The sequence below is a fragment of the Rhinatrema bivittatum genome, chromosome 10 (genome assembly GCF_901001135.1).
Source record: "Rhinatrema bivittatum chromosome 10, aRhiBiv1.1, whole genome shotgun sequence".
NCBI lineage: Eukaryota > Metazoa > Chordata > Amphibia > Gymnophiona > Rhinatrematidae > Rhinatrema > Rhinatrema bivittatum.
In genome coordinates this window covers 123,480,250-123,507,296 of record NC_042624.1, presented here as the reverse complement: position 1 = coordinate 123,507,296, position 27,047 = coordinate 123,480,250, and the positions used below count along the sequence as shown (strand labels likewise).

Sequence of the window (27,047 nt, the reverse complement as noted above, 5' to 3'; positions counted from 1 at the left end):
GTTTCTTCATAACATGGAGCTTGTAGAAACCTTGCATAGCCATCTCCAAGCTTTTAACAACGGTTTGACATGTGACTGCTGGCTCAAGAGGCTGCAGCTTTTTGTGACATTCCTGGATAAAGTACAAAGGACGTGTGTATATGTATGTGTGTGTGTGTGTGTGTGTGTGTGTGTGCGAGCAATAGTGATAGCACAGGCATGATTTACCCATCCTTGCCTGGCAGATTGGTTGTCCAATGGGTTGGTCACAATTGATACATGCTTTTTATATAAACCACAGAAGGAAATGTCCTTGATTTGATTGCAGGACTGTGCTGCTCTTTAGCTTGGCAGAGTTCATAGTTCAAAGTCCGAGCTACCTGGACGGCTGAAATAGAATCTGTTGCCTTCATTGAAAACAAAGTGGCATTGCTTTAGTACAAACTGCAGGATGTGCTGTAATATTTTCTTTTTTCATTCTGCCAGCAGTACAAGCCAGAAGAAAATGGCATAAGAAGCTGAGATAAGAGCGGCCCTTCTTTTAAAATGGATCGGAAAAAACGTAACTCAATAGCTGGCTTCCCACCACGCGTGGAGCGCATTGAAGACTTCGATGGGGGGGGTGGAAACGATGGGGCTGCTTCAGGGGGCAGGATTTGCCCCTCTTCCTACAAAGCCCTGATTAGTGCCTTTTCCAGACTTACACGACTTGATGACTTCACGTGTGAAAAAATTGGATGTGGCTTCTTCTCTGACGTGTTCAAGGTGGGTGTTCTGTCTTCTATCTGTTCTCCATGCTACGGTAAACAATTACGTGCAGCCTCCAAGATCTTTCTCTTCTTCATCCTCGCATATACGAAGTGCTTCTGAGAGAGAGAGATGCAGGGCTCTCCTATGCTACTTTTTATCCTACTTTATATTGCATTGCATTTTTATTAATAAATATTTATTAATTAGCTGCCCGATGAAATGTTCTAGGCAACTTACAGCATAAAACACAAATATACAGTTATCAATCTATAAAAATCACATAAAACTAAAATAACTGACATTTAAAGTAAAAACTAAAATAAGACAATATATAAGCAGACATGCCATCAGAGTACAGGTACACCAACATCCATTAATAAAAAGCCTGCTGGAAAAGATACGCCTTTAACATCATTTTAAACAATAAGCTGACAATGAGTTCCAGTAGATTGGAATTGCTGCCAGAATAGCATGATTTATGTAATACGGTACATTAGTGGATACAGTCCATAGGGCAAAGCAAAATGGCTTTAGCTGTTGTCTCCAAGAGTTGATTCCTTCCCTTGCCAATTTAGCAGGACTGCCAGCTACCCCATCCATTTCTCCTGCTGAGGATCACAGAGCATATAGCACTGTATCTTGGTCTGGCCTCAAGACGGCTGGTTGAGTTTAGAAATCAAATTTCTTCATTCTGCTGGCTTTACTATTTGATCTAATCCCTTTGGGGAAGGTAGGAAATCAGACTGCATACAGTGAGTCTGGTCACTGGCAGCATAACGTTTTCATTTGCATATTTCTCAGTACTAGAACCATTAGCAAGGTAGCCTTCAAATGTTGGACATTTAGATTGCAGAACTTAACTTGATCTGAAGCATTTGCACAGTTGAGTTGCCCTGCATGTAACTAGTTAAATGTTCCTCGTTCTGGGCAGCAAATAAGAATGAACATGTCAGATACATGATGGCATGCATGGTACTGTGGCTCAGTGTATCCTCTTATGTCAGTGCTGAAATATTTACTGTTCATATCTCACTTTCATATCAGGGAGCTGTACTGAACTATACTGTACTATAAAGAAATGGATTCTTTATAGGTTGGAATAATCAAATATGGACGGACGTGAGAACATGTGTTAGGTTGCTTTTCAGCCTTACCCATTTTCCATAGCACTATAGTGGACATCCCCTCTTCCAGCCCCCTAGAAACGTGTAAGACGTTTAGACCTGATTCAGCACTAGGACCAGCTTTTTCTGTGCCTGGGGCAGAAATTATTTATTTATTTATTTATTTTTTAATTTTATATACCGGAATTCCTGTATACAATACAAATCAATCCGGTTTACAAGTAACGAAAAGGTTGCCCTGGTCTGGGAGGTTAGACCGGGGTTTTTTTTTACATGGAACATTGAACAATAACAATCAGCCATTGAACCTTATTACAACTATTTAACCTTATTACAATGAACATTGAAAGTAATAATAATTATATTTAACAAATTTAACAATTAACAAAACCTTAACCGTGTAATGAATAGTTAGATTAAATTCAGAATTAAATTCAGAATAGTTACATTAAATTCAGAATTGCGCCCCTCTCCCCACCTCTCCATGATGGCAGTCCCTCTGGTAGGGCAGCTCCAGCAAAGCACTCCCTTTTCTCTCCCCTCTGGCCCAGCATCCCACTCTCTTCACTTCCTCTGCATTCCCTTCTCCCCCAATCCACTCTGTACCCTGCATTCCCCCTTTCTATCCCTCACCCACTCCTTGTCCTATATTCCTTTCTCCAGAGCTTTATTGTGAGTTGAGTGAAAAAAAGAATTTTCTCCGATTAGTCTTAAATGTGCCTCTTGCTAACTTCATGGAATGCCCCCTAGTTTTTCTGTTACTCGAAAGTGTAAATAACCAATTCATATCTACTCATTCAAGACCTCTCATGATCTTAAAAACCTCTATCATATCCCCCCTCAGCCGTCTCTTCTCCAATATGAACAACCCTAACCTCTTCAGCCTTTCCTCATAGGGGAGCTGTTCCGTCCCCTTATCATTTTGGTTGCCCTTCTCTGTACCTTCTCCATCGCAATTATATCTTTTTTGAGATGTGGCGACCAGAATTGTACACAGTATTCCAGGTGGGTCTCACCATGGAGCGATACAGAGGCATTATGACATTTTCCGTTTTATTAACCATTCCCTTCCTACTAATTCCTAACATTCTGTTTGCTTTTTTGACTGCTGCAGCTCACTGAGCTGACGATTTTAAAGTATTATCCACTATGATGCCTAGATCTTTTTCCTGGGTGGTAGCTCCTAATATGGAACCTAACATCGTGTAACTATAGCAAGGGTTATTTTTCCCTATATGCATCACCTTGCACTTGTCCACATTAAATTTCATCTGCCATTTGGATGCCCAATCTTCCAGTCCTGTAAGGTCCTCCTGTAATGTATCACAGTCTGCTTGTGATTTAACTACTCTGAATAATTTTGTATCATCCACAAATTTGATAACCTCACTCATCGTGTTCCTTTCCAGATCATGCGTCTGTTTAGTGGTGACTAAGAGAACTACCATTCTGGTGGTGAGGTCAGCTGCTCTGAAAGATGTGCAGGACAGGAAGCTTGGAAATACATCTTAAAAAAATGTTTTGAGGTTTAGGTATTGGGCATATGGGCATCCATGGCAGTAGTAGCTTCATGGCACGAACCTGTCTATGATGGGTCCAGCAACTTCAAGTACAAGGTGCTGGGTCTTCTCTCTCCACCAAGCAGGTTGAGCATTTGTATGTGGGAGTAGCCTATATCACCAATGCCTTGTAAGACTTGCTGTGCAAGTTGTCCAAAATATAGTGTCTTTAGTTTCGCCCAGGCATCGTTTGTGGTTGCATAATTGGTCGGCGGATATCTTGTTGAAATTTCAGCTGGGCAGTCTTCCTCTCAAAGGCAAGCTCTTGTTTCGTAAAGGCTTGGATCAGCTGGTGAAGCACTTGGGCAAGTCCCTGGGTCATAAATTGCCAGAGGACAAGCTGAAAGGGAACAGGAAGAACTTCCAGGGCAGTCAGAGGTAGAGGTGAGGAGATCTCTCCGGCAGGGGCTGCTTCTCTTGAGCGGTCTGGCAAGTTGCTGTCCTTTTGAGGGTCATGCAAAATTGCTCCGGAAACCTCTGGTTGGGGCCAGATGAGGTAAATTCACATAATGAGATGCAGTTGGTCCATTCTTCCTCAGAGATCACAGGGAGGAGATTGGCCCTCTTTTTCAAAGAACGGACCAAGATGACAAAGGACCAGTGGATGCTGACTGTCATGAGAGAGGGTTATGCCTTAGAATTTGCTCATTTGGTCCACGAAGCCTACATGATATCACTTTGCACCTCCCATGGTAACTGAACATGGTTTGAGCCACGCTAAATCGGCTACTACCCCTGGAGGTGATAGTTCTGGTACCCATAGGGGACCAGGGAAAAGGGAGCTATTCCAACTACTTTGTGGTCCTGAAGAAGAAGGCACTTGACGGCCCATTTTAGCTCTCAAAAAAGGTAAATTCTGGCCCTGAAGATTCCGTGGTTATGGATGGAGTCCCTGCGTTGAGTTATTGCGGCCATCTGCAAAGGGGAGTTCCTGGGTCCCCTCAACCTCACAGAAGTATATCTCCATATTCTCTTACAGGTGGAACATTAGAAACTCCTCTGCTTTGCGGTGCTGGGAGAACATTTCCAGTTTCGAGCACTCCCATTTGGACTTGTGATGGCGCTGCATGCATTCATCAAGGTGATGGTGGTAGTCGCAGCTATTTGGAGAGAAGGCATTTTGGTGCATCCCTATCTAGACGACTGGCTCATTTGAGAAAAGTTGAAGGAGTTCTGTTCAGCAAGTTATGAAAATGGTGCGGAATCTGCCAAAAAGCAACTGGGTCCACACCCAGGGTGCTTCTCTCAGAGGAGAGAATGTTAAAGTTAAAGGTTATGGAGTCTTCCTGTACCTAAAACCTGTGACTATTTGCAGGTCCTTTCTATGATGTCTATTCTAGATCTAGTTCCCTGGGCGTTCGCACATATGTGTTCACTTCTGTCCCGCTGGAACCCTCAGTTGGAGGAGTTCCAATGTCTGCTACCACTGCAGGGAGAATCTAGGTCCAGTCTCTCCTGGTGGCTTTCTCCAGCCAATTTGGAGCAGGGCATGGATTTGGAAGTCCCTGACTAGGTGGTAGTAACCACCGATGCCAGTCTGACGGGCTGAGGAGCCATCTGTCAGGGGCAAGCGGCTCAGGTCGGCAGAGGAAGCCCCATGGTCTACAAATCCATTGGAAACAAGGTGTTGCAGGCGTGAACTCTTGGGCCAAGGCAGGGTTGGAGGAGCCTTGCAGGTCCCCACTGTCGGCAGGCAGACTTGGACGAAACAGAGGCAAACTGGAGCTTTACCTTTACCAGTCTTCGCTCCTTTTGGGTTGAGCCTTCGGGTGCCAGGACCAGCAGATCTTAGGAGGGGGGCCTCTGCAGATGGTGGAGCTTCATCGACATAGCAGGATCAGCACGGTCAGAATGGCTGCATCGATCATGGTTCAGATTTGATAAATCTGGCCTTGGACAGTCCTTCAAAGCCAGGGCACCTTCCTTGGCTGCTGCATCAAAGTCCAGTTTTCTTGGATCAGGCAGCTCATGTTTGTTTTGCAGCTTGGCTTTTGAGAGGAGTCTGCATTTGAAGGGATATTCTGAGGAAATCATTATGACCTTGCTACAGGCTAGAAGGCCTTCCACATTAGTTTGTCAGGGTATTGAAATGGGGTGCTTAGGGAGGGGATTGCTCCTTTATGGGCATTGGGTTTTGGTAATATGACATTTTTACAAAACAGATTGGCAAAGGTCTTGCATTCAACTCCCTAAGGGTCCATATGGCAGCCTTGAGGTGTTTTTGAGGTAAAGTGCAGGGGTGGTCCTTGACTTTGCATTCGGGTATACTCAGTTTCCGGACAAATGTGAAGCATTTGTGGCCTTCTGTAAGGTGAGCATGACTCTTGTGGAGCCTTAATTTTGTTTTGTGATTCTCTGTGGTCCTCCATTTGAGCCACTAGTCAAGCCTTGCTGAAGGAGCTTACCCTGAAGGCGGTCTTTCTGGTGGCGATTTGTTTGGCCAGGAGGATTCAGAGATTCAAGCGTCCTTTTGTAGAGGCCCCTTTCTGAAGATCATGGAGGAAGCGGTATCTTTGCGTATGGTGCCTTTTTTGCCAAAGGTGGTATCTCCTTTTCACCTCAGCCAAATGGTGGAACTTCCCGCTTTTTGGAATTTGGACTCTTCTGTTCCGCATGTAAGGAAGCTGAATTTGTTGAATGCAAGTCTGTCTGTTATGTTATTGAAAGTCACCAACAGTTTTCACAGGTCTGTTTGGTGTGGCGATTAAAGGGAACAAGGCTTCCAAGGCAACAATTCTGTAATGGCTGCAGGAGGCTATTATATCAGACTAGTTTTTGGGTACTTGCCAGGTTCTTATGGCCTGGATTGGCCTCTGTTGGAAACAGGATGCTGGGCTTGATGGACCCTTGGTCTGACCCAGTATGGCATTTTCTTATGTTCTTACTATATTTGCAAGAGTTGTCTGCTTCAGGACAGCCTACATATCCATTCCTCTAGAATGCAGACAGTGTCCTGGGTTGAATGGCAGTTTGTTTCTCCACAGATCATCTGTCGAATGGCTGCCTGGTCTTCTCTACATACTTTACAAGGCATTAGTGACTTGATGTTTGGGCGCTGGAAGCAACCGGTTTTGGAGAAAGTGTGCTGCGAACGGGTTTTTAAGGTTCCTGCCCAGTTCCAGGTATGGAAAGTAGGGTTTTGTATCCTTTATAAGTTTTAATTATTATTGGGTGGTGGTTGATGTGTCTTTGTTGTTTTTTTTTAACATTTTATTGGTGTTTGGAAAATTTAAAAAGTGTGTGTTTAATTATTGGATGTCATTCTGTCAGCTGTTTTAAAATAATTATTTATTGATATGGTTTTACTGATTTTCTTGATTTATATTTCTTAATTTTGTTTGTTTTATGATGCAGGATAATGCTTCCATTGTTGCACTGCAGCATGCAGAATTTGGCTTGTCACTATTTCCAGTCTATTTTTGTCTGCATGTTTCTGTTTATACTTTTTTATGGTCATTTTATTCTGTATTTGGTGAAGTTTTGCTTTTGTGTGACTGCGGTGAGGTATCCTAATTAGTGTGTGGTTTTTGTTTGAGGTTCTGTAGTAGCCTGGCATGTTCTGTTTTCCTAATGGGGGGTATATTGAGGGCGTGAGACATTTTTCTCTCCTCATTTTTATAATTTTGTTCTTGCATGAGGAAAAACATCAGTTTCAATCATTTTTACATAACTTTTCAACATTTTAACTGAAAATTAAAATCAAAATATTCAAGCTTTTTTGAAAGGAATCTGGTGTATCAGGGTGCCGACCGGCTTATGGAACGTGAGGACCAGCATTACACAATCCCAATTTAAATTTTGGCAGCAGCACTTCAAAAAGGTTGCATGCTCCTGATCTAGAAGCTATGGTAGAGGACAACTACATATCAGACTGAGACTACCTGGGATAGCTGTGCATGGTTTTAACGTTTCCAGATTTCCTTCTGCAGTGCACGGTGTGCTTGGGTTACCTGGGATAGCTGTGCATGGTTTTAACGTTTCCAGATTTCCTTCTGCAGTGCACGGTGTGCTTGGGTTACCTGGGATAGCTGTGCATGGTTTTAACGTTTCCAGATTTCCTTCTGCAGTGCACGGTGTGCTTGGGTTAACTGGGATAGCTGTGTAAGGCAAGCCTTTCATTTCTGAAGAATTTGCTTGCAAGATGCTTGATAGTTACTGTCTTGTCACCAATTTGCTGTGAGCAGTTTGTTTCCTAAACTTGTGCGCTTGGCTGCATATGTAGCAGTCTTTACTATTGTTTCATTCTTGTGTTCTACATTTAAAAAAAAACGGGGATCCACTGATTGGCTGTCAAACATTTTCCACTTTTATAATGAAGGTTTTGTTTCTCAAACTTTCTTGTGCAGTCAAGCCCGATTTTCTTGTAGTGGTGAGACAGCGTGTGCAATAAGACAGTTCAGTATATTGTGGTTAAGCAGGTTACATCAGTAACGGAATAGAGCTGGACTAGACACTGTTTACTGCTCTACAGGATAAACTTTGTTGTTGATGGAAAGATTCAGTTATCACAATGAGGAAGGAAATAGAAAAATATTTCCAAGTGTTTTTCCGGTTTCACAACACCAGCAACCACATATGTGGCACCTGCTTCTCTCCCTCCCAGATCCCAGCTGAAACTATAGCCCTTAACTGGTTATGTCCCAAATTGTTAAGCAGCTGTCCTCTAATAAGACACTGGGACATAATGGCTTACTGACCTGCCAAATAATAAAAAAAAAAAAAATGGGAAACAGGGCAGAGAGAATTTCAAATTATTTATAATAATCCAGATGTATCACCAGATATTCCAAATTCATAAAGGGTTGCACACTGTCCCCTGACACGGACCTTGTTTCATACAATAAACTATGTTGGCAGGGACCCAAATCACAATCTTGTAAGTATGTAAATGTAGAACAGACAAAACTGTAAAGATACAATCTGGACTATTATAAATAAAATCTCCTTTGAATCTAAAATTGAACGACATTTGAAGTTCTCTCTGCCCTCTTTTCCTATTTCTGATTATTTCGTGCAGTGGGCAGTCACCTTTGCTTTATTAATGACCTGCCACCCAGTTTTGAGGCTATTAGCCAAACAAACCATTGGTCATTCAGGTTAGTGGGAAAAACATGACGGCAGTTTTATTTGCAAATAAAATGCACGTGTTTTCTATTTACATGTTTGAATTGGGCAGCAGCACAGAGCACCTAATAAATGCAGCCTTCTATAACATTTTGCATAGCTATAGCTACTCCATATGTAGAGAGGTAGGGGAGAAGGTCTTGAATCTCCCAGAAACGGACAGTTTTTCACTAGAACTGGGGCGAGCCTCTATCTCCTCTTTCAGGCATAAGCTTGAGAAGTATGCCACCATCCTTTCATTTCTTCTTTTGGTCCTTTGTTGCAGAGGCCTCATCAATTCCCCCTGTCTTCCCTTTACTTAAGCGGTTGTAGGCCTGTCACGGTGTTCTAGTAGTGAAGCCTCACTTGAGTCTGGAATATATCTAACCCAATATCCGGTAGATTAACTCAGTTTGTGTCAATTTAAATTGCCATATGGTTAGACCTTGGAATTAAGAAACCTCTGCATCCACGTCCTCTCAGACTAGTGGTTCATTGGCCCCTGCCAGCTCGGCCTGGGAATGAGACTGAACCCCCTGGTTTACTTCTTCCAATCATGGCCTTCCTGTTTACACACAGCCTATTTCTGTGCGTTTCTTTTTGTCTTGATTAGATTGTAAGCTCCAAAGAGCAGGGACTGTCTGTTCAGTGCTGCATATACCTGGGAATACTGCAGAAATGAATAATTTATGTATTTGGGAGTAAAGGTAAGATCTAGATGGTCTTTCTGTGTTTTCTGAACTAGCTTGATGGTCCATATAGTAGTCAAATAATTGCCCCCAGGTGAATAACCAAATTGCAAGAGCATGGCATCTTACTTTGTAAAAGTAGCAATCGTTAGCTGGACCTATTGCATCCCCCACTGCCCAAATCAATGCAAGATGGGTGCAATTTGCTGTTAATCCAGGTTTGTCAACATTACAGTTGTGCCCAGAAAAGATACGAGTGGCTGAAAATCCATCAAGCGCTTGAGTACTGTCTGCAGGGCATATATGAGAAGTTAGGTTTTGCCTGGGACAACACAGTGTAAATATGTTAAATATCCTGCACAACTGGCCCCATCGCCCTCCTGCTGGGGAAAAACTAAAGTCAAGAGTGCTAGCCTATTCTATGTAGTGTTGTACCTAGGGGCTATTTGTCCGATCTGCAACTTCATTTAGTTATTCAGCTTTCCCTGTACGTACCCGGATCAGACCAGACCGTGGGGTGGAGCCTCCTGTCCAGCAGGTGGAGACAGACCAGAACTGAAAGGGTCTCCTATATCAGGACAGAGCCTGCCCTGCAGCCCTTCAGCATTTGTCTGTCTCCAGCAGATGATCAGCTCACCCTGCAGTCTCCTGATCTGGGCTACTCAGCCTTTGGTGTTCTCTTCTCTGAGGATCAAGCAAGTAGTAGTATTCTATTTATTCTATTTATTGTATTTATTTATTTAGGATTCTTTCAGTTAAAAAACAGTAAAGGATTTTTTTTTTATTTGGACTCTTTTACCCTTGGCAGGAGACGGTCCCGTCTCATGGCTCTTGCTGGACCTAGGGGGGCTTTGCCCCTTGTGCCAGGGCATAGCCTAGGTCTGAGTTTGCTTCCTTGGTGTGGGGGACTGATACTGGTGGTTCAGTCACTCACCCCCTCCTCTCTGGCTGCCTTCAGAGCGCTGCTCCTCTCTTTTCCCCCCCTCAGTTCCAACTCAGACTCACAGTAGTAACCCAATGGCTCCACCACTTCAAACTCAACCCCTCCTCTGCCTCAGCTGACAAGGACACCTGCCTGCCTGTCTTGACCCTTTCAACCCGTGTGAGGTCTGGGAGTCCAACTCAACCGTAATCTTACAATGGAAGCTTGTAAGGACCTGCTTTATGCACCTTTTGCAAATTTGCCTACTCCTTATCATTTTTGATCACCATAACCTGGTTTCTGTGATGCATGCTTGACCACGGTAAATCCCAGACCTGCAGGCCTCCGTGGTGGAGGCAGATACTGCTGCTGTTACGGAGAAATGCTTCACTAATTCTTTCTTTTTTTTTAACTTTATATTTATCAGTTTTCATTTATATAACAAAGCATAAACTTTGCTACAGAATTACCTGGATTCTAATATAAAGAAAATAAATCATACAATTCAAGAAGCAAAAAAAGAGAAGACCCACAGTCCTCCATTACTGTGTGATATGTTGTATACAGGATAGTCTGGCGCACCCTCAAAGTACAACTGCCCTGAATTTTGGTGGGAGCAAAAGCGACGTAGCACATAAGCGCTATCTTAAGTCAGTTACACTGGCTCCCTGTCCAGAGCAGGATTCAGCTGAAAACCCTCTGCTTTTGTCTTCAGATGGGTCAACACCACAGGCTCCGATTCCCCTTCCCAGCTTCAGTTCTTCTGGACCCCAGTAAAACAAAATAGTTCCTCCCAAATGGCCCTTCTACCGTTCTCTCCCCCCCCCCAATATTTTCCAGACTAATCTGCATTTGTGGATTCAGCTGTTCAGCTCTAAACTCTGCATCAAAATGTTGTTGACCTTATGCCAAGAGAGCGACTGCCTCCCCTTCAGGAAAAGAGCTGAGGCCTGGTGATTCACCTGGGCCTTCTCCTCGTTCCATCTGAAATGGAGACAAGCTGCGGCAACGTTGGGAGTACTGGAACTTCTCAAGCTTATACGATGCCACAGAAGATCATCTTATTCTGAGACCCTCTCCCGGGTACCAGCTTCCTATCACTTAGATTTGATTCACCTGGGCCTTCTCTCCTCGTTCCATCTGAAATGGAGACAAGCTGCGGACAAACGTTAGGAGTACTGGAACTTCTCAAGTCTGTACTGTGCCACAGAAGATCATCTTATTCTGAGACTCTCTCCCCGGGTACCAGCTTCCTATCACTTAGATTTGATTCACCTGGGCCTTCGCCTCGTTCCATCTGAAATGGAGACAAGCTGCGGCAACGTTAGGGAGTACTGGAACGTCTCAAGTCTATACGATGGCCACAGAAGATCATCTTATTCTGAGACCCTCCCGGGTACCAGCTTCCTATCACTTAGATTTGATTCACCTGGGCCTTCTCCTCGTTCCATCTGAAATGGAGACAAGCTGCGGCAACGTTGGAGTACTGGAACTTCTCAAGTCTGTACTGTGCCACAGAAGATCATCTTATTCTGAGACTCTCTCCCGGGTACCAGCTTCCTATCACTTAGATTTGATTCACCTGGGCCTTCTCCTCGTTCCATCTGAAATGGAGACAAGCTGCGGCAACGTTAGGAGTACTGGAACTTCTCAAGTCTATACGATGCCACAGAAGATCATCTTATTCTGAGACTCTCTCCCGGGTACCAGCTTCCTATCACTTAGATTTGATTCACCTGGGCCTTCTCCTCGTTCCATCTGAAATGGAGACAAGCTGCGGCAACGTTAGGAGTACTGGAACTTCTCAAGTCTGTACTGTGCCACAGAAGATCATCTTATTCTGAGACTCTCTCCCGGGTACCAGCTTCCTATCACTTAGATTTGATTCACCTGGGCCTTCTCCTCGTTCCATCTGAAATGGAGACAAGCTGCGGCAACGTTAGGAGTACTGGAACTTCTCAAGTCTGTACTGTGCCACAGAAGATCATCTTATTCTGAGACTCTCTCCCGGTACCAGCTTCCTATCACTTAGATTTGATTCACCTGGGCCTTCTCCTCGTTCCATCTGAAATGGAGACAAGCTGCGGCAACGTTAGGAGTACTGGAACTTCTCAAGTCTATACGATGCCACAGAAGATCATCTTATTCTGAGTCTCTCTCCCGGGTACCAGCTTCCTATCACTTAGATTTGATTCACCTGGGCCTTCTCCTCGTTCCATCTGAAATGGAGACAAGCTGCGGCAACGTTGGGAGTACTGGAACTTCTCAAGTCTATACGATGCCACAGAAGATCATCTTATTCTGAGACTCTCTCCCGGGTACCAGCTTCCTATCACTTAGATTTGATTCACCTGGGCCTTCTCCTCGTTCCATCTGAAATGGAGACAAGCTGCGGCAACGTTGGGAGTACTGGAACTTCTCAAGTCTGTACTGTGCCACAGAAGATCATCTTATTCTGAGACTCTCTCCCCGGTACCAGCTTCCTATCACTTAGATTTGATTCACCTGGGCCTTCTCCTCGTTCCATCTGAAATGGAGACAAGCTGCGGCAACGTTAGGAGTACTGGAACTTCTCAAGTCTATACGATGCCACAGAATCATCTTATTCTGAGACTCTCTCCCGGGTACCAGCTTCCTATCACTTAGATTTGATTCACCTGGGCCTTCTCCTCGTTCCATCTGAAATGGAGACAAGCTGCGGCAACGTTAGGAGTACTGGAACTTCTCAAGTCTGTACTGTGCCACAGAAGATCATCTTATTCTGAGACTCTCTCCCGGGTACCAGCTTCCTATCACTTAGATTTGATTCACCTGGGCCTTCTCCTCCTTCCATCTGAAATGGAGACAAGCTGCGGCAACGTTAGGAGTACTGGAACTTCTCAAGTCTGTACTGTGCCACAGAAGATCATCTTATTCTGAGACTCTCTCCCGGGGTACCAGCTTCCTATCACTTAGATTTGATTCACCTGGGCCTTCTCCTCGTTCCATCTGAAATGGAGACAAGCTGCGGCAACGTTAGGAGTACTGGAACTTCTCAAGCTTATACGATGCCACAGAAGATCATCTTATTCTGAGACCCTCTCCCGGGTACCAGCTTCCTATCACTTAGATTTGATTACTCGCCTTGGCAAACCTGAGCTCAAGGTGAGGTACATTCAGGTACTGGAAGTGTTTCCCTGCCCCAGATGGCTCACAATGGAGGGTGAAGACTTGCCCGAGGTCACAAGGAGCGGCAATAGAAGAAGCAAATTTGAACCCTGGCCCTTAGCCTGTTGCGCTGGCATGCAGAGTAATATGTTGCGAGGAGGAAACTCACATCCTGACCCATGTGCATGAGAGCCCTATTGTTAGAGCTGAGCTGTTGGCATGAACCAGGAGCCAAGGGTCACATTTTTTGCCTAAGACTCAGGATTTCTCTTTCAGGCTTAGTTTTTATTAGTCATCGAGCTGGGAGCAGTTGTGTAAACAAGTCAGCTTATGTTCTCAGTTTGTGGAAAACATCATAATCTGTCCTGTACTCGCACTCAGTACTGTCTCTTCTCCCCTGAAGACTGCAGCACACACTCGCACTAAAAGATGTATCCTGCTTTTCCATGTGTAATGCTGTGTTACATTTTTCATTAAATGAATTATAAAGATTGATGCTTTTAGCCTAACATAGGGTGAGAATTACAAGTTCCTATTTGGTTTAATTGAAAGCATTCTCTATGCAGTAAGACATCATTAAATAATTCTCAATTTCCGAGAGACAACGTACAAAGTAATTTAGGATCTGAACACCTGGTTTGTTTAGCCAAATTACCTGGTTAATTAGAATTGGGTAACAAGTAAACCACCCTGCAGAGTAAATCTGCAAGACTAAGTTTGGGATTTTTTTTTTCCCCCTGAATATGCTTATTGAATTTTTAGAAACGGTCGTATCACAAATTCAGCTTACAAAAGCAGAAAAACAGTACAGTGTTTATTTATAAGCTTTCATATACCGATGAACGTTGAGAACATCTCATCGGTTCACATAAAACGTAACGGTAGCTAAACGAGCTTTACAGAGAGCAAGGATCGCAACACACAAAATTGCTCAGTGTTATACATCACACTTTACACTTAGCCCATTGTTTCTTTTTTCTCCCCCCTTCCCCTCCCTTCTCCCATCACTTATTCTCAGTTCTTTGTTTTGGCTCGGTATCATCTTGTACATGCTTCCACTATTTTTGTGTCTTTTTGGAGATTAAGAGAATGGAATCTCTCTTAAAAACAAACCCAAAACCATTATACGAACAAATTCATAATGCTATCAAAGGCAGCTTACTATATCTTTTACATATTACATTGTTTATAGATCTAACCCTGTCTCCCAAGTTCAATAACAGTATAGGAATTTCAAACCAATTTGAATTCCTTACCTGCTGGGAAAAAGATTGTACATTTTGCCGTATTTCAAACCTTCTATCCAACCATTTATTAGAAAGGGTTTGTGCTGTTAAATACTTAAATGTTTTTATTTATTTTATTTAAGTGGTTTTATATACTGATTAACCGTTTGCACATCGTATCGGTTTTACATAGAACGTATACTACTGGTAGACGAAAGTACATTGAACAAATTTGGTTACTTGGCAAAAAGAGAAAAGTGCGTAATATTCTATGCAGAAGAGAACATAATTGTTGATATAAGCATATATATATTGTTAACAATTTGAGCATGCTGATTCCCATTGTGAAATTGTTGGCCTTCCTTCGCAATCTAGGTGGTCAAAATTGTTTTCTTTGCTATAATATAACCTTATCCAAAAATAATTTTGTTTGATCTTAGTCCAGGTTGGGCCAGTCCCATAATTACCAAACAGCCACATTTTCAGTTTCAAGTGGGAGAGAAATTTTAAGTAAACTTTTCTATATGTACCTGAAGATCTTTCCAAATTTTTGGACCTTAGGGCAACTCCAGAACCTGTGCACACAATCTCCTATCTCATTGGTGCATTTTTTTTTTTCAGGTTATTAATAAAGTTAACTTTAATTTATTATTTATGGTGAGATGGTGCATTTTAAATATAAGCCCTTTCTTATGATAAATACCCTTGATAAAGAAATTTTAAATTTTCTTTCCAAATCACATTTTCTATAGTCCCATTAATATTTCTGAAGCATCGTTGAAATTTTTGCATTGTCAAATTAAACTCTGACATTTTGGATCTTGACCTATAAAGGTTCTAAAGGTTGAGCGTTTGGTCTTAATTATAAATTAGCAGAAACTTATCCTACATGATCAAAAGAAATGTCAGAAGACTTAAAGAGCAGTTGATGCTAATTTGTTTGGACAGGGTAATAAAGATAATTTCTAAACATTTGGGCTCTATCTATCTGCTGTCAAACAGTTTACAAATGAAACAAATTAGACTATTGTGACTCTACCCTAGAGCAGTCGTGCTGCTAAAATCATCCCAAGAACAAACCAGAAATCTTTCACAGTTAGAGTACCCCACACCTAAAGTGTATTTTATTTGTATTCCATCTTTCGGCACTTCAAAGTGAATAACATTCAGGTCCCTATCCCCAGAAGACTTACAATCTAACCCCCTCATTTATCAAAATGCGCTAAGGCATTTTCGCATGCGTTAAGGGCTTATCGCATGCGGAAAAGCCCCGGTTAACGAATGCGATAGGCCCTACCACTTGCGAAAACTTCTTTAACGCAGCGATAGCACCCATATCGTATGGTGCGATTGCAAATTAGAAAACAGGAGGAGTTAGGGGCGTTGAGTGGGCTGGGTTTGCCGGTCTGCAGAGTGCTATCGCACAGACTTAACCATCTATTTTAATACACCTTTTTTATTAGCGTTAAGCCGTGCAATAGCTTGCGTTATGGGGCGGTAAGGTTTTATCGATTGTGCAATTGCTCCCGAAAGACCTGTTTTAGTAGATTTGACGCTGCCAGAGCACCAGCCTAGCCATCCCGGGGGGGGGGGGGGGAGGGGGGAAAGAGAGAGTCTGACTAGCCATAGTGTCCTCTCCCAAGATAGGTATTTGTATCCCTATAGTAGGCCCACTAGTAACTCGAGGTGAGGGTTTTAGGTATTGGTGTAGGTGGTTAGGGGCCACTTTCTCATTCAATGTGAGACAGTGGTCTCTTGTGAAGATCTGAAAACCGACGGAGAGAGGAAACTCACTCCAAGATGAGATTTGAGCAGTGTTCTCTCAACCTAGCTTGATGGACTCTCTACCTGGGTAACATCAAGCTAGGTGGAGAAAACATTCACTCCAAGATGAGATTTGAGCAGTTTCCTCTCTCCGGTTCTCAGATCTTCACAAGAGACCACTGTCTCACGTTGAATGTCAAAGTGGCCCCTAACCCCCTACACCAATACCTAACCCTCACCTCGAGTTACTAGTAGGCCTACTATAGGGATACAAATACCTATCTAGGGAGAGGACACTATGGCTAGGCATTCGCGCGCTCGCTCGTGCTCGTTCTCTCTCTCTCGTCCCCCAGGAGTTGAATGCAGGAAATATATCAGGTCTGGCACTTATCGCAATGTGCACTAACTTAGCTCTTCGCATAGGTAAATAGTGCAAATTGCGATAAACTGTAAATTAGCATAAACCACGCCCCTTTTGCTATCGCATGCGATACTTATCGCATTTTGATAAATCCAGGCCTAGGTTTGTAGCTGAGGCAATGGAGGATTGTGACTTGTTCAGAGATCTGCAGCCTTCTCTCATTGTCAATCATCAGGGGGAAAAACAGAATGGGAATGGTGTTTTATTATGTAACGCCTTAGTCCTATCCGCTAATGTCCATTCAGGATTAACCCTGTGGATACTCGAGGTCCTGCCAATCACTGCTCAGGCCCACCTGCATTTGTGCATGTACCTCTATGCTGACAACTTCCAGCCTACGCTTGCCTTTGGGCAATCTCCTGGACACAAGGACCCCTCACAACCCAAGGGTCACACAGTTCCTAGAAATATACCTACAGACTAAATGCAAAAAATAAATAGCAAGAACAGGGAATAGAAGTGATAATTTGCAAACAGACAACAAGTAAAATAAGGTTTTATGCAGTTAATGCTGACTAGAAAAGTTTCATTCTACTTAACCATCTCTGGGGAGATTGAGGAGACGTTGTCCTCACAAGGCTGTACAGAGCTGGGATAAGGCCTTGACCCAGAATGGATCTCTTTGCTCTCTCAAATAGTTCTGTCGACTTCAGGGTTTGTTCTTTGTGGGCTGTCTCTCTCAATCGGGTTCCAAAGTACAATTTACTATTTTTTTTATTTATATCCTGCTTTTCACACTTTTTTTCAGTGCTTCAAAGTGGATTACATTCGGGTACTGTCGGTATTTCCGTTTGTTCCTGAGGCAATGGAGGGTAAAGGGAGCTTTCTGACTAATGGTAGTGTAGGATGTTATAGTCTTACAATTCACTGAGGGTATTGGAAAATATGCTGTCCACAGTGTCGTAGACCAGACTGAAAGCAATTTATTAAGCAGATTTCTGTGCTCTAATGTCCCTTCGACCTTTAATTTCGAAGGATATGAACTATAAATATCCCTGGTACAGAATAACCTAACTGCATGCCCAAATGAAATCTGTAGTCAAGATGAGCTCTGAAGATTGAAACCCCTTCTGGAACCCCAGGCCTTCTGTACCTCCCTCCAGACCTGTCATCTCAGCTTTGATTCTTATAATGTGAATTATATCTGTCTTCCAGCAGACTCCGTAAGGATGTGGCAAATGGTGCGGAACGCTACCGCCCAAATACTAACTGTGCAGTCATATTACACCTGTTATCCTCTCTCCACTGGCTTTTCATCCAGCGGCCAACTAGATTTGACTGCTCTGTTGGTGCATAAGCTCTTGAACAGTAACTCTATACCTGGGATCATTTCAATATTGCCTGTTTACAATCGGGAATGTTCCTTGAGATCCTCTCCCTGATTCTTACCTCGATGAAACTGTCAAAGGTTTCTCTCTTGCAGGCCTGCTTTATTGGAACACTCTGCCTATACAGTTCCAATGTATATTTAATAGATTTATCTTCAATAAAGCCCTGTAAGAAAGCACTTAGAAGCTTTTTGTTTAAACAGGAGTTCGAACTTGTACTCTAAGATTTGCGGCACCAGAATTTAGCACCTTAGATTTTTTATGACCGTTTCAGGTGTTCCTATATTTGCAGGTGGAGCTCTTTAGTTCTTGTTCTTTACTGTGTTGCGGACCTTCCCAAACCTGTCCTGGGGATTCCACAGCCATTCAGGTTTTCAGGATATCCACAGTGAATATGCATAAGATAAATTTGCATGCATTACCTCCACAGCATTCACATTTTATCTTATGCATATTCATTGATATCCTGGAAACCTGACTGGCATTGGGGTCTCCAGCACTGGTTTGGAAAGGCCTGCACTAGTTGGATGTGTGCGGGTTATACGTTTTTAAAAATAAAGGCAGAACACCTCCTGCAGGCTAGCATTAGGGAAAGGAGCTCTCTGGAGGGGAAAAAAGTCCCAGGACAAAAACAGGAATCGCAGTGAATCCCCCGTTTTCATCTCTGTGTTCATGGGAGGAAGAAACCACTTTCTGTCTCAGGTTCACCAGAGAGCATCTGGATGAGCACAAGACTTCTGATATGTTTTCCACCCAGATGAGTCAAACATTGGAAGCATTTCTTATGATCAAAAAATTCAAAGTAAGAACCTTCCTCCCAGCTGTCAAGCATGGTGGCAGCTGCACCAGGATCTGGACCTCTCGCCGGCATTGATGAAACTATGAATTATGCCTTATCAAAGAATGTCAGGCTGTCCAGGAGCTGAATATGGGCCAGAACCCCTAAATATTCATGTAAATTGTGAAAGAGATTTTGTGTTTTAAATCTGTTGATCTGTTTGGCAAGACCTGAAGTGATCTGTTCATACAAGGAAGCCCTCAAATATCATTTGAAACCATTCTGTATGGAAGAATAGGCCAAAGTTCCTTAAGGATGGTGTGAGACTGATCAGTTACAGGATATATTTAGTTGAAGTTATTGTAACCAAAGGAGTTGGCATCAGTTTACTGAACGAAGAATTCACGTACTTTTTTAATGAAAGATGTTTATTATTGAATCTGTTGAAAACATCAAAATATGTCCTTTTTTCTGAATTATTTATTGAATGGGGTTACTTTTTTCTCTTATCAGGGTTTTGTTTAGGATCTAATCATGTTTTAATTATTTATTGTGCCAAAATAGATTATTCAAGGGGGTTCTCACACTTTTTCTTAGCACTGTAGGAATTGGGTTGTCTTCTTTTTAAGGGTGAAGAGAGAGGGCAGCAAGAAGCAGATCTAGTTTTGACTCTCAAGATGAGACGCCTATAGACTGCCGCTTGAACCTAGCAGAGCATAGATCACCCGGATGCAGACAGTGACTCGTATTACTTGGCATAATCCATGCACAGTGACTTCCTGAGGTGGTTGTATCTGCCCTTCCAGGCCACTGAAATGCAATCTATAGGCTCCTTTTTAATGCATATATATATATATATATATATATATATATATATATATATATATACTGTCTTAAAGGGACATTAACCCTCCACAGTGAGGTTATAGGCCCAACTATATTGAATGTTGTTGTCCTGATTAAAAAGAACTTCCAGGTGCATCTTATATTGTCTGTACATATATCCTCTTATGGACGCAAAAGATGTTTCCTTTGGCACAATGTAAGTGTTAAAAGGGGTATTAGCAGTAAACTTGAGATTGAGATCATATCCAATATAGTCTAATTTACAAATGAGGCTCCTAACCCATTTAGAAAGAGCACGCCCGAGGTAATGGGCCTAGGACACGCACTTCATTAAATAGCCCGTCTATGCATTGTGTGTTTTAGGTGCGTCACCGAACATCAGAACAGGTAATGGCTCTGAAGATGAACAAGCTCAGCAGTAACAGGGCAAACATGCTGAAGGAGGTGCAGCTTATGAATCGGCTCTCGCATCCTAATATCCTCAGGTAAACTGAGGGACTGCGGGGTAGGAAAGGTTTTTTCCCATTGCATTCTGTACTGCACTGCTGTTCCACCCTTCACCCTTTATTTTTTTTTTATGCTGTTTTGATATTGACGGGAGGAAAGTGGGCTTTTTGATGATGAAACATCTGTTCGTGTCAGGGTACAAAGGATGTAATATAATTCCAGACCTTCTGGTTTGGGTAAATGAACTGTCAGCCAGGGTCATGCAGGTTCTCCTGTACAAGTTACTCAGGCACCTCTTATTATATGAGGGAGGCTGCTTACAGTAGGTGACTTCTAATTCTCATAGGCTGCAAGCTAGTCTGGTTTTCAGATTGAAATTCATTTACCTATCTCAAATATTCTGAAAACCAATGGTGTTTGTAGCCCACAAGAACCAAAAATTGCATTTATTTTATGTATTTACTAGTCTCTATAAGCAGGGAGCGATATTGCAGTTTCATGAAAAGCATCAAGGCTTACTGGTTTAGGGTAGTAATCCTATGCCTTCTGCTAAGGGTAGTAACTGCCACACCAGCAAGATACCCCCCTGCACACTTATCTTCTTTCTGTCCCCTAGCCTTTAGAGGGCCACAGTGTTTATCCCATGCCCCTTTGAATTCTTTGACTGTTTTTGTCTTCTCCTCCTCCGGAAGTGCATTCCAGGCACCCACCACCCTCTCTGTGAAGAACTCTTTCCTGACATTGGTTCTGAGTTGTCTCCCCTGGTTCTCTTGTTTTCTTAAGGGAGGGAACGGCCGGGGGGGGGGGGGGGGAAGAGGAATTGGATTCAAACAACTGAGGGCCCTGACTTCCATGGTCTGGGATACTGATACAGAGACATAAGGGAAAAAGCACAGGACTGCTTCTACAGCCAAGTCCCAAAAGAAATGAAGAAAGCTTGCAGAGGGTCCTTAGTTACTGTCCTTAGCAGAAAGCATGGGATTACTACCCTAAACCAGTAAGCCTTGATGCTTTTTTTTTTTTTAATTGCTGTTATTCAGTTACATATTCAAACATACAGAATAAACAACATCACATCAAAACAGCTTTTTCCAGTTTGCAAATTCCCCCCTTTCATGCCACACAATTATTGCTCATTAGTGATACATTGGTGAGAATTGTTAGATAAATCTGTGATAAGGTTTTTCTGGTAGAAGAAACACAATAAAAGACCATGGTTAAGGAGTAGACATTGAAAATGACAATTGTCTCCAGGAGCTGTATGGATTCCAAATATTATTATAAAATTTCGTAAGATAATGATATTTCAGTGCCGTTAAACGATAAAGAGTACACGCCCTGTCCAGACGGGTTAAGAGTTCAGAAGATGTCGGTGGGATGGTTCTTTTCCAAGTCCGTGCTATTTCCATTTTTGCGGCAGAGCAAACCTGTTGAATGAGAGTTTGAGCCGGTGATGGCACCTCCTCGTCAAAGGGAAAGAGAAGTGCTCGGTCCTTGGCAGCTCACGGAAACCTATGGGGGCAGTCCCACCACATATGCACGTACGTTCCCAAGGGATGGCAATTACGCCAGCAGTGTGGGGTGTTGGAGGGATTATCAGGTGCTACTTAAATGCAAAATGCGATTGGCTGAGATAGATGCAGCCTTGAGTGCCCATAACTTGGAGCTAGTAAAGCAGAAATACTTTGAGGGCAGCAAATTATTGGCTAACAAATTGAGAGGGAAACAAAATCAAAATAATGTTGTGAAAATTAAAGTTGCACAGGGGAATGCACTGACCACTAATCAGGAAATCTGTCAGCGTTTTTATACTTTTTTTTTATTCTGGGCTTTATAGCATCAATTCTACAATCACTCAGGAGGCCATTGATGTATGCTTTTCTGAAATTTCTTTACCTGACTTGATGGAATTACAATGTTTGCATGCTGGCTGTGTCCCATTAACCCTTGTTCTTTAGAATAGATTCCATGATATTTCCCAGCACTTAAGTCAGTCTCACCAGGATAGAGGATAGGGAGAAATCTACAATATCTGAATGTAATCTGCTTTTGAAATATCAAAAAGCAGAATATAAATCAAATCATTATGGGCTATCCTAAAGAAAGGGAATGGTTCTTCCATTTACACTGGTGTGGTCTACAGACCTCCAAGCCATACTGAAGACCTGGACCAAGATCTGGTCAAAGGCATCCAAAAGATGTGAAGGAAGGGTGATTTTAATGTACTGGATGTGGACTGAAGGATCCCTTATGCAGAATCTACAAGAAATAGGTAGATAATGGATGCCCTTCAGGGGCTCGCTCAGACAAATGGTAATGGAAACCATGAGGGAGGGTGTGATACCTGACCTAGTGATGGGGATGTCGTCTGTCTCAGTAGGTACCCACATAAGCACCAGTGAGCATCAGATGGTTTGGTTTGAAATCACAAATAGGATACAGAGAAGTCACATGAAGACCTAAGTTTTTTTTGAATTTCAGAAATATGGAGTTTGTCAAAATAGGGCTGTACCTGAAGGAAGAAACATAGAAATGACGGAAGAAAAGGACCAATGGTCCACCCCGACTGCTCAGCAAGCTGTGCCATGCAGGTTGCTTGCCTCCATGTATCACTCGGTGCTGCTTGACGTGCTTGCTTATGGGCTTGGCCTTAGAAGCAGGCCGGTGGTTTTTTCCCTTAATGTCTGCGCATCAGTACTCCAGACTGGGTTTAAAAAAAAAAAAATCATGGTTCAGGTTGGATTTGAATCCAAATTCCTTTCCCTCCACCCACCCCCCACTCCCTTCCTTCACAGCAGAGAGCGTCACCACCCTTAACCAATAAGCACCAAGGCTTATTGGTTAAGGGTGGTGACTGCTGCTCTGTGCAGGGACTCATGATGAAGGACTTCTGAACTCCGAGGGCTGGATCTCTGTCATTACCATCAGATGTCAGCCACCAGTTATGCCAGAGGATAGGGATGCATTCCTGGAGGAGAAGTCCATAAACATCTGTTAATCAATGGGGAATAGCCACTGCTTGGGATCTGTTTAATGCCAGGTACCTGTGACTTGAATAGGACACTGGGCTTGATGGACCCTTGGACTGACCCAGTATGGCAGCTGTCTCTGCTATATCTGAAGCTAGTAACTGTGCTGGGCAAATTCTTTTAAGTGGTTTTAATTGTGTGTTTTATTTGTACTTGCTTAGAATGATGGTGTATTGTATTAAGTAGTAGATGTAAAATGTTAATTGTCCGATGTTCATGCAGATGTCTTGAAGTCGCTCTGAATGTAACTGACCATTCCGGTGTAATCCCTGGTGCAATATTCAAATGAGATGCAATATTCAAATGAGAATGAAAGCAGAGCGGTGTGAAAATGTGTTACTGGCGCTCAAAAGTTTACTGCATTGCGCATACGAATGTCTAACTTGGGCATTTGTAACAAAAGTGCATCGTTAAATTGAAGTTATGGAAATCTATGCTGCTTGTCTGTTTGGAGGAGTTTTAAATAACCAGTTAATTTGTCTTGTTTGGTAGAGAGCTGGGCATTGGCTTGGTCAACTTATTGAGAGAGGTTTTTTTTTTCTCATTGAGCTTACAAAATTCCCGGATGTGTAATGAGTGGTGGTATGGCAAACAAATGGTTGGTTAAATATTTTGCTTTGAGGGTGCTAATTAAAATCTGACTGTTTCTCATGTTGTACATTTCCTTCAAAATTAAAACAATAGTACCACCGGTCAATCTTAAATAATTACAGAATTTTTGCCAAGTACATATGTGGGCCCCTCACTCTAAGGGTCTGTATGGTATCACAGACTCCTATACGGTCTGGGGTCACCTTACTTTAATTTTAACATATGTTTTAGGTTTTTTCTTATATATTAAAACTTCTCAATCTCAGTCAATTCTTCAAAGATACAGGAGGAACGTTAATACTCATCTGTTCCAATTTTGGTTGATCTCCCGACACGCACGTGTTTCGAACAAGAAGTCCTGCTTCAGGGGGTTTCCTTCAGTATCTATTCCTCATCACGTCTTCCCATGTTAAATGATGCAATTTTCACCCTCTCATCTTCATGGCTAGTATATTCTTCATTAATTCCACGTCAGCCTCTTTGAGCCGCGTTTTCCGTATAGGAGTCTGTGATACCCCAGACCCTATAGGAGTCTGTGATACCATACAGACCCTTAGAGTGAGGGGCCCACATATGTACTTGGCAAAAATTCTGTAATTATTTAAGATTGACCGGTGGTACTATTGTTTTAATTTTGTGGTTACACATTAAGGTACACTGGAATACAGTGGTGTGTGGGTGAAAAGTTGTGATTCATATCGTACATTTCCTTCAGACACACTTTCTAAACCAGTGCTTATTAAATTAGTTACAAGAAAACAAGGTGGAGAAAAATATATATTTGCTATAAAATATATATACATTGATTTGATCAAGTAAACTGGTAAATTCAGTCAAGATGATGCTGAGGAGGATACACATCACAACACAGGATCAATATTTTTGTATTATTTTGAGCCCTTGACTTTCAGTTAACTTTACTCCACTTCCAGGGCAGGAGTTTAAAAAATAAATAAATAAATATATGCGATAGGTGCACTTTCCTGCATCGGACGGTAATAACTAATGCCTTCATTTACATGGAATTTACACACACGAGTGCTATCTGGTACGTGCGTCTTAGAATGTGTTTAGGTGTGTTAATCTCCTTGTTGTATAAGCGACTGCTGTTTGTGCACGAAACCCGCACTCAACCGATAGTAAAGCTGTGCTCAGCTGGTGCACCTTATTTCATCGGCCAGTGACTGCACAAAACAAATCATTTGCAAAAACATTTGTCATTGGAATAAGGCTATTTCCCTGTACGTACCAGGATCTGTCCAGACCCCGCTGGGTTATGCCTCCCTTCCAGCAGATGGAGTCAGAGAAAAGCTGAAAAGCACCCCCTAGATAACCCAGTGTGCCACCTGCGATCCCTCAGTATTCTCTGGCTCCAGCAGATGAGAGGATGGCATAACCTGCGGTCCTGATCCTTATTAATACTTACTGATTATTGAATAGTTTTTAGGCACAATTAGTGCCTATCCCTTATTCCTCTGGCTAGATCAACTTATTGTAAGTTAAATAAAAAACCAAAAAACTTTTGTCATCGTGCGGAACTCTCTCTCCAGGCAGGCAAGGCTAGGCAGTGCCTATGGCCTCTGTACCCGGAGAAATTTGCCCTTGCCCGGTGACTAGGGGGGAGATTTACCGGTGGGCTGGTCCCTCTCCTCCCTCTTCGACAGACCCAGAGACGTTCTGATTCCTCTGGTGGGTGCTGAAGTTGCAGGGAAGCTAATTCCCCTGCTTGTTGGCTGACTGACGCAAAAAAAATTAAAATCTAACGAGAGTTTTCTTCCTTACAAGGCAGTTTTTGATTACGTTCGTCAGCCCTAGCCTGCCGCTATTTTCCCGGGCCTCCGGACGGGGTGGAATTCTTCACCCTCCTGCGCTTATTTTTTTTTTTTCTTCGTGCGTTTGCCATGCCGCGCGGGGTCCCGTTGTGAGGTCTGTGGGGAGCCGGCACCGGGGCTCTCCCGCGAGGGCCTCTGCTCCCGATGTATTCCCGGGAGCGAGGGGCCCTCGCAGCGGCCACTTTGTGTCCAGAGTCGGCCCTGCCGCATTCCCGTGGCGTGGGAGCCAGGCAAGCACGTTCAGAGGCAGAGGCCTGCCCTGCCCCCGCTTGGCGTGGGAACGGCGGCCATCTTGCCTGCTTCATCTGCTGGAAGGGAGGCACAACCCAGCAGTCTGGACTGATCCTTGGTACTACAGGAACGAAAATTATCAGGTAAGAACCAATTTTCCTTTACTATGTCTTTACTGTCCTATGAGAACTCGTAGATCCTCTCTCACTTTCCATCACGCAAGCTCGCTGCGCTGACATGAGATTGCGGCTGTCAGACTGCGTGAAGACATGCCAGATGATGCTTAAAACTTGTTTTGCTTTTAAAGCAGGCTTATTTTTGAACAACTTGACTATTATTGCTGTCAGCATGAGATTTTTAATTGGTTTTTTTTTTTTGGACAAGGTAGTCTGTGCTAGGGAATCCTCAGATATATTTCCTGCCCTTGATGTGATGAGGCACGCATTGGCTTTTTTGGTTTGAATTGTTTTACTATGTGTGTGTTATTTATACATTGCTTAGAGTTAAAGCATTAGCGATTTAAGACCTTTTTAATAAAGATAGATTGGAGATTCCTTCCAGCTTTGCCTTGCTGTTTGATAAAAATGCTTTTTCAGATATTGAGAACATCTTATTTTTCTTAGGTTTATGGGGGTGTGTGTACATCAGGGACAGCTGCATGCGCTCACTGAGGTAAGTGGATCATAATTATTTATCTGTGTAGTTGGCGGTAGAGTACCGTGATGACTATCCCACATGTATCTGGAATATTTTCCTCAGTACTTTTGTTAAATGACCAATTTGAGGGTATCCAGTCTCCCCAAATTTGTTTAATTCTCAGTAAGCCATGACTACAATTGTGGGACTTGTGGTTGGACTTGGGAGGGATGCTGGGTGTGAACCAAATATGGGGATCTTGCATGATCTACCCTGGAGGAAGAGATCCTGCCTTATGCAAGACAGTTTACCGGCAGACTGCACCAGATGGAATTTTTCTGCCGTCGTGCACTGTTGCTGTGAGGCCAATTTTCATATTCCCCATGGGGCCTGCAAGCCAGTTTTCAAAGGGAAGCTCTCCAGGGAGCCCAAGCAGGGCTGGTGCCATAGGGAATATTTACCCCATGCTGGGATTAAAAAAAAAAAAAAGAACTCCCTGCTCATTTATCACTTATTTATATTCTTTTTCAATAGGAGAACTGTTATAGTAGGTTAGGGTTTACAACAGGTGCAAAGTACAATAAATAGTCAACTATAGTACATAAATAATGCAGTACAGAGATATAGTTACCATAAAATAGAGCG

The 27,047-nt window shown here is 42.9% G+C and overlaps 1 protein-coding gene across 4 annotated transcripts in view; it reads left to right on the top strand.

Moving 5' to 3' along the window:
• The window catches only part of LOC115100034 (dual specificity testis-specific protein kinase 2-like), a 122,455-nt gene that overhangs the window by 8,367 nt on the left and 87,041 nt on the right, over positions 1-27,047 (top strand). For 2 of the 4 annotated variants that reach the window (XM_029618171.1, XM_029618173.1), the window contains exons 2-5: positions 466-744; positions 6,397-6,534; positions 20,000-20,121; positions 26,390-26,438. In XM_029618171.1, the coding sequence (XP_029474031.1) occupies positions 526-744; positions 6,397-6,534; positions 20,000-20,121; positions 26,390-26,438 (528 nt within the window). In that variant the 5' untranslated portion in view covers positions 466-525. The remainder of the gene's footprint in view (positions 1-465; positions 745-6,396; positions 6,535-19,999; positions 20,122-26,389; positions 26,439-27,047) is intronic. The other 2 variants (XM_029618172.1, XM_029618174.1) reach the window with 2 other exon arrangements.